The sequence below is a fragment of the Peromyscus leucopus genome, chromosome 1 (assembly GCF_004664715.2).
Source record: "Peromyscus leucopus breed LL Stock chromosome 1, UCI_PerLeu_2.1, whole genome shotgun sequence".
NCBI lineage: Eukaryota > Metazoa > Chordata > Mammalia > Rodentia > Cricetidae > Peromyscus > Peromyscus leucopus.
The window spans coordinates 181934981-181943150 of NC_051063.1; the positions used below are offsets into that span (position 1 = coordinate 181934981).

At 35.8% G+C, this 8170-nt stretch overlaps 1 protein-coding gene across 1 annotated transcript; it reads right to left on the bottom strand.

Annotated features, from left to right (window-relative positions):
* Positions 1–5282: 5282 nt before the first annotated feature.
* On the bottom strand, positions 5283–6335 carry LOC114684477 (vomeronasal type-1 receptor 4-like). The gene has a single exon (XM_028859074.1). It carries the CDS (start codon positions 6324–6326, stop codon positions 5283–5285), a length of 1044 nt encoding a protein of 347 aa, XP_028714907.1. The 5' UTR covers positions 6327–6335.
* Positions 6336–8170: the final 1835 nt, after the last annotated feature.

Sequence of the window (8170 nt, forward strand, 5' to 3'; positions counted from 1 at the left end):
TATAACTTGCCAAAGGGAGATATCCCCAAGTTAGCCTTAGGGAAAGTTTTTGTCTTTCTGAAGAATGAAGGCTAAGGAATCTTAAGAACACTGCACAAATGAGGCGTCTGAAAAAAAAAAAAAAGAACAAATCATCTAGAAAAAAAATGTCCCAAGAAAAAGAGTAAATTGGCCTATTGGTATATCACATATAAAATTTCATAATTCTTCCTAAATGTTTGTTTCTGCTCTTCTCTATAGACAATTAACACAAATGGTCTTTTTGTAGTCCTAGTTCAACTTAAAAGTAAAGCTGGCATTGGAGTTGGAGAATAGCTCTCTCCTTTAAACCCAAGCATGTTGTTAAAAGGAAAATGCAAACTCCCTGTATCCTGCCAGAAGAAAAAGACATTTTCTGATATGGGACAGAAGAAAATGAAAAAATTAAGGAACTGTTCTATTGCCACTAATATAAATTCTTTGATTCTATTTTGATTCTTTAAACTTTTCTTAAGGTATGAATTTTATATCAAACTTAGAAGAATAATATATACATATATATTAAACTTATATTATGATATTGTCATATAGAGTACTAACTAATTCTAGAAAAGGCTTCAATTAGCTGCCTATACAGGTTTTTGTGTTCGAGTCTCTATCAGTTTTCTGCAGGGAATCATGACGAAGCCTAAAAGTGAACTTGAAGTCTCCATAACGATAATGGGGCCCAACAACAAGGATTCCATGTGGACAATAATAATACCACTAACCTGACAAACCCAAAACTCATCTTTGGACTACAAACTGCTCAGAACAATTTTGACATGACTGACTGAGATGATTCAGTTTCACAGACTTGAGATAATCCCTGACCTTTGACATTATGTAGAAACTGGACAACATATGATATAGCTGCATTTCCTAGGACTTGACAATTAACCCTTTTTTTTTCTTTTCAGAATCTTCTAAAGATGCCTTCACCCAACAACCAGCAGGAAGCAATTTTAAGAACATGACATCCACATTCCCAAAGAGGTGGTGTAGGGCAGGTAGTTTTTGGTCTTTTAATGGGGGGGGGGGTTGGGGATAGTTGTCATTGTTTAGGAGTGTTGCTTACAAGCTGTTTTTGTTAATGGTTAGGAAAAGGGCTAAACAAAGGAGATTAGATTTAAGGTTCTTGTCTGAAAAAAAAACCGATATAGAAGTGATAGTATAAAGGGTAGATTATTGAATCTACACTGAAAAGAAAAAAAAGAGAGGATGTACATATGATATAGATTAAAAAGGTAGATTATTGAATCTACTTTTAAAAGACAATTACTTTTTTAATACTTTACATTGGATTGGATTGTTATATATTGTATAAATATTACATATATTGAGATGGAAATTGTTAGAAAATGCTGTATGTATATTTCTAATCTTGTTCAGGATGTTGTACTTATACAGTTCATTTAACAATATAATGCAATTTGTTAATCCTGGAATATAATTAGAACCAAGTATGAGGATATAAAGAAATAAAAGTTTATAGTTAGACATTACAATTGAACTTTTAGTCACATTAGATGTTTTCAAGGTTAACCAGATGTATTTTAGATAGACAGGTCATCTTCAAATCCTTCAGAGATCTACAGAATATGGCATTTAAAATGTCTTAATAACTTAGATTTTTTTTTCTTTTTTTTATGTCTATGAGACATGTCAACTCCTGGCGGCACCAATCTACTTCAGAGAAGATATGGGTATTGAAGAAACTGTATAGGGAGCTAAATTTCATTGTAGCAAAAGTTAGCCACTGGGCAACAAAGTGCCCTTGAAATCATTGACTTTTGACAGTATGCTAACCAAAATGAACAAACAGGACAAACCACAAAGGACTGCTGATTCTTATCAAAATAAGTTTGGTTGTGGCATTAGCAACAGGTATCCTCTGAGGCCAGGACAATATGGCACCATCACTGAAGTGGCTTTGAAATCTGGAAAAGGTACAGTGCCCCTTTCTTTGAAGGCAGCTGAACAGGCAGTGGACTGATGGTTTCTGGTGCACAGTGGAACAGTAGATGAAACACTTATTGTTGAAAGAGTAACTAGGCTGGAGGAGTCTAACCTCTAAATGGTAGACTGGTGTTGATTAAAGAGATGAAGGCAGCCACAAGCAGAAAAGAATGGGATGCAGAGAAGAATAGGATGCCAAGATGAAGACACCCACAAGCCAAGAAGAATAGGCAGCTGAATTCCAAAAACACCAACAATTTCCAGAATTTAAAATCCTGAATCATGACAGGACAATGGTGGAATTCAGGTTTATTGGGTACATGGATGACTCTCACTAAATGTGAGGTCCAGCTCTAGGCCTTGTGTACATACTACTTCACAAATGAGTCTGACAGATATGCTAAGCCTGCAGGCTGAAGATGATGCCCCAATGGTGCAGAGAAACCTAGGGTGGTTGTCCAGGCAGCTGATTGTTTCTGTCTACTCACATTTTTCTTGGAAGCCACTTGTTTTCACTTCCTTTTTCATTAGGTAATATTATTTTCTTCTTTGGTCTCAGAGGAAGTTGAAGATTAGATACTTACAGTTATAGTTATAGTTTTCATTGTTAAGAATTGCAGAAAAGAAACTCACTAAAGGGCTGTAAAGTATAAAAATTTGAAAGATAGTAAAAGGTAGTTTTTTGTTAGTGATATAATCTAGAGTCTTTGTCATTTTTGGAGCACTATTATACAGCTCAGACAAACAATTGTCCTATATTCCTTAGTTCTCTTCATTTTTTTTTGTGCTCATTTACCTTCCCTCCCCATATCGTTATTGTTCACCAAACTTATTCCTTTTATTGATATGGCTCAATATAAAATGCTTTCCAGCCAGGTGGTGACAGCACACACCCTTTATCCAGCACTCAGGAGGCAGAGCCAGGCAGATCTCTGTGAGTTTGTGACATTCTGGTCTACAGAGCGAGATCCAGGGTAGGAACCAAAACTACACAGAGAAACCCTGCCTCAAAAAACCAAAGAAAAGAAAAGAAAAAAGAAAATGCTTTCCAAAGACTTGGGTTTTATGGAATGTAACCCAACTATGGCACTTTTTAAAAAATTGTGGAACTTTTTGCAAGTTAAACATAACTCGAGGTGGTTAGTAAGCATGAAACTCCCGTGTATAATATTATTGGTTCCTTACTCTTGGCTGTAGGTTTATTATATGCAACCTTTATTATGTTTAGGTATTATCCCTGTATCTCTTGACACTCCATGGCATTTATGGAAAAAGAATGCTGGAGTTAATTAAAAGTATTTCTGACATTAGGGCTGGCTAAGTGGATGTTTCCGTCAAATCCAACCCTGCAGAGAAAAGACAACACCATGGGAGAGGAGGCAGAAAGAGTGAAGGAGCCAGAGAGGATGGAAAATACCAGGAAAACAAGGCCCTCTGAATCAACTGAGGAGAGATCCCATGGAATCATGGAGACTGAAGTCACAAGCACAGGGACTGCACACATTGTCATCTAGTCCTTTGCCTATATATTATAGCTTTCCATTTAGTATTTATATGGGCCTCCTGAGTATATGAATGAGCAGGTTTGTTTTGTCCAACCTTGATCAGATTTATTTTATCTCATATTTTTCTTATCATGTTAATGTTATATATCAGAAGCCTGTATTTCTAATGACAGAAAGGAAGTGGATATGATTAGGAGGGGAGGTGGAAGGAACTGGGAGAAGTAGAGGGAGGAGAAGTTCTAATCACGATACATTGTATAAGAAAGGAAACTATTTTCAATAAAATAAAAAAAGAATATTTTGTGGCATCAAATATGTCATTCTTGTGATTTCTATCTTTAGTCCATCTGTGTGGTGAACTGCATTTACTGATGACTATAACTAAGCCATCCCTATAACTTTGGATAAGTTGTGATACCATTTTATTTTAAACTAAAATCACTGTATTGTGATGAATTCATGAATAAAAGCATTAAAGCCCTCCAATGAATAACCACACAAATGAAAACTTGTCCAGACTCAATTTCATTATATTTCAATTTAGTTCTATACAGTTAAAAGAACTATGCTGTAGCAATTGATCTTTGCTTAGGGTATTACAATGTCACTAACAAGTATGTTTTTATGCCCTTATCAACTGCAGAATAAGAAATTGGTAGAGTTGAAGACAGAAGAATAACTAACTTGATATACTCTCACATAACTAAATTACTGCTGTTTTGCCTGACATTACCATTTTGAGTCTCCTTTCTAAGTGTCATAATAAAGTTAAAGATATCTACCTACATAAAAACATTTGAACCGTATAGCATAAGATCTTCATACAAGTGAGAGGATTTGATTTTTTTTTCTGAGTTGGTGTTACCCAGTTTAATACTATTCATTGTAAGTACATCAACTTTACTACACTTTTTGTGATTTCTTCTATCGCTGTAGTTGAATAATAGTCCATTTTGTGTATAAAAGCAAATCTGATATAGATTTATCTGTTTATGGATATATAGCTGGGCTCCATTTCCTTGTTATAGTAAATAGAGCAGCAATAAAAATGGATTTGGATATATCTCTGTGGAAGTATATGGGGTTCTCTGGGTATAGGCCCAAGAGAGGAATAGCTGTGTCACATATTAGTTCTTTTTTAGTTTTCTTAGGAGCCTCCAAACTGATTTCCATAATTTACTATGAATTGGCTTCCAAAATATTGATTAATTTAGCATTGCAGTGATTTCAAACTAGATATTAATAACGGAGATTTACAGACTAATCTCCCTGATGAACATAGATGAAAAATTTCTAAAACATGTTCACATATAAAATTCAAGATAACATTAAAAACATCATTCATTTCCATTGATTATATTTTTCACTAAGTGGTAATGTAAGATGCTCTTTCTGAGACCTTGTTGAGGACTATTGCTACAAGCTTTGCAAACCAACCTGATTTTCTCTAGTGCAGCTAAAAGCAGGATACTTGAGAAGTTGTGGTTGAAGAACGCTCGTGGTACTGGTGCAGGCTAGGGCTGTTGTGAATGGACCAGCCATGGTGTCATTTTTCTTTGCCATTAGACTGTAGGACCAATAAGCTGTGAAAACTCTAAGCACTCAGGGTGCCCTAGAAAATGAAAGTGGGAAGAAAGCCACCTCTATTAAGAGCATTTTGCTAGCTCTGATGTACATCAGCAGGACAAAGGGATGCCTAGCAGGGTAAGTTGAAAAGTGAGCTAGTCCACTTACAATGGGATAAGCTCATATAGGCTTCAAATTAAACCAGCCTTCAAAACTCCCAATTTATCATTTTGGTTAATTGTTAAAGGACAAGACACCAACTCTTTCACTTTCTCTACTGACATTCTGAGGGAGATGGTAAAGTAAGCACCTGGATACAAAAAAAAACAAAAACGTATCATTTACATACTTAAAATAAGAATTAGAGACTTTATTCCTTATCCAAACCAAACTGAGTCTGAGTCTAGGAACCACAGAGTAAGAATTTATAAGAACAAATGGTGCAAAACAGGGAAAACCCAGAGAAATGAGGCAGTTGATGTTCACCAGCCACCAACTGTGATTGTACAAAAGAGCAACACAGCCTTGTAAGATGGAGGAGAGAGTACAAAAAGACAGGAAGATAGACACCAGGGCCAGGATGCTCTGGGTGGCTTTGGACTCAAAGCAGATTCTACCTGAACCACGAGTGCTACGGATATTTTGAACCCTCTGTTTGTGTCTATACAGAATGACAACCATGGAGCCACTGGACCAGGCCATGAGCAAAGAAAAGAAGATTTCAGGGCACACCACAAGTGCTGAATAGAGTGAATCATTGATTTCATTCCTCCCTGCAATGAAACAGTATTCAAAATCTTGTTTTCTTGTCAGATTTTTACTTTCAGTAAGTGGGTACAACAAGAAAATGACATTTATCAACATGTACAAAACCCAGAGGAGGGCAATGGAGCAGCAAATGTGCTTTGAAGCTTTGACTTTTAGATCCTTACAGCAGCATTCCTTGTGACTGATGGTGATGACTTGGAAGACACTTAAGAGGCAGGTGGTGCCAATGGACACACTCCGGCCAACTCTTTGAATGTACAGAATTAATCTGCATGCAGAATTGCTTAAAAAGTGCTTCAACCCAAAAGCTGCGATTGTGGTAGGCACTCCTGTAGAAAGAATGATCAAAGTGTTGGCTGCCATTAAGTGCATGTGTATCAAATTTGTTGGCTTTAATTTGCTTTCTCCATAATGAACTTGAAAGTAGTAAAGGAGAGAGAAATTTCCCAGAATTCCAACTGTAGTTTGTGATAAGAAAATGATTTTGAAGGTCATATTCCAGAAGTCCATTCTGTGATTGGGTATAATTTTCTTTAGATAATGGCCAAAGCCATTTCACTGGTTAAAATGAATGAAAATATTAGTACTCCAAAGAGATACAGAGGGACAAAATTAGAATGCTTCTTAGAGCTCAGGAGTTACATCTCAGCCTAGACTACATAACTAGAATTTCTCAAAGTTAATGCCCGGGAAAATTATTACTTATGATGCGTACTAATCTAAGATGTCTAAAGGCCTCAGCACACACATATGTATGGAAGATGTGCCTTCGTAGTCACAGAGTAGGCAGCATTATGAGTAAGGATTTATGACCTGTGAGAAGCAATAGAAACTGAGAGGCAATACAATCAATGAAAACATAACACAATAAAAATATACTGATAATTTCTAGACTTAGTATAAATGAAGACAATTTTAATAACCATTACCAAACTCAAAAACATCAACTATAAAAGAATACCTTATCTAAAATTAATGATTAATGAAAAATTTATAATATCATTCAGAATATATCTACAGTTATACACAACAATTTTGTTAAGAGCATAAAATGTATTCTCATGATGGGTAAAGTGAAAGCTTTTATCTTACTAAGTTAAGAGCTAGCTCTTATGAAAAGTCACACCTAATAGACAAACACATGTACAATCTCAGGTTGTGGTTGTTAGAGCATTGGTACCATCCAATGGGATGAAATCCCACAAAATGATCAACAGAACAAAAATAGACAAAATAAGTCAGCAGGAATAACAAGGATATGATCACTATGTGAAGAATGATAACCAATTGGGAAATGTTTATTGTCTCTATTTAAACTATGTCTGGGATAATCAGGCACCAGACAGAAGTCTAGAGTGAAAATGGTAGTGAAGAATGAAGTCTGTTAAACATCTCATCAGTGCAGTGGGAGGAGACTCTGAGGATGCAATACTCTTCCTGTAGGAGACTGTATCTGTAGCCCTCTTTAGTAGGGTGAGATCCCCTTGAAGAAATAGACAGAAGCAGCTGTGCATCAGTATCAGGCTGAACCAAGAAGCCTCAGGAAGGGAGACATTGCTCCACTCACTAATTTGCTAAACAAAGACAGCTGGATATTCAGCAGTACAATCAGGAACTGGGAAAGAATTGCTAGTGAATCGTGAAAACTGAAGAAGTTAAAACAAAGTGCATAGAGGAGCTGAGACCTTAGGGACTACCAGATAGTAGCAGTTTCCCTTTATCAATGCATTGGGTCAGGAAAACTCCCAAGACAATGGATGTATCAGAAAATTAAAAGTATTCTAGTAAGTGGTATAATACAGTCTGAGAAGATAAGTAGTGTACATTGTGTCTCAACGTTGTTTCTTAGTGTATAATTTTTAAAATATGTGATTATGTGGGAGTTACTGTGTGTGAGGCAACAAAAAGTGTTATGAGGTGCATAAGAGCATTAAAAGATCCTCTATGAGAGGCCAGTAAAGATGAGAATATACACAGGATAAGAGCATAGAAGAAAAATGTCTGGACCATATATACTGTATTTGGGTGGATAGATGGGGAAAAAGTGGGTTTGTTTCTATCAAAATACTAATTAGAAAAAAGCCTGAAAGAAACCTGTTATTTTAATCTAATTAAAAATTAGTAACCAAAATACAAAAGATAATTAAAATGACAGGTGGTAAAGAAAAATATAGTTGACAAAACCAAAGTTAGATATAATTCTAAGTAAACCAAGGACCTCACGAACTAGTTATGGCTGTGAATGTCAATATAGACACTCAGGAAAACTGGTCACATCTGCTTATGGAAAACAAATACAACAAAACAACCTACATGGCAACAAAGCCAGTCCAAAGAATGAGAACCAAAATAAA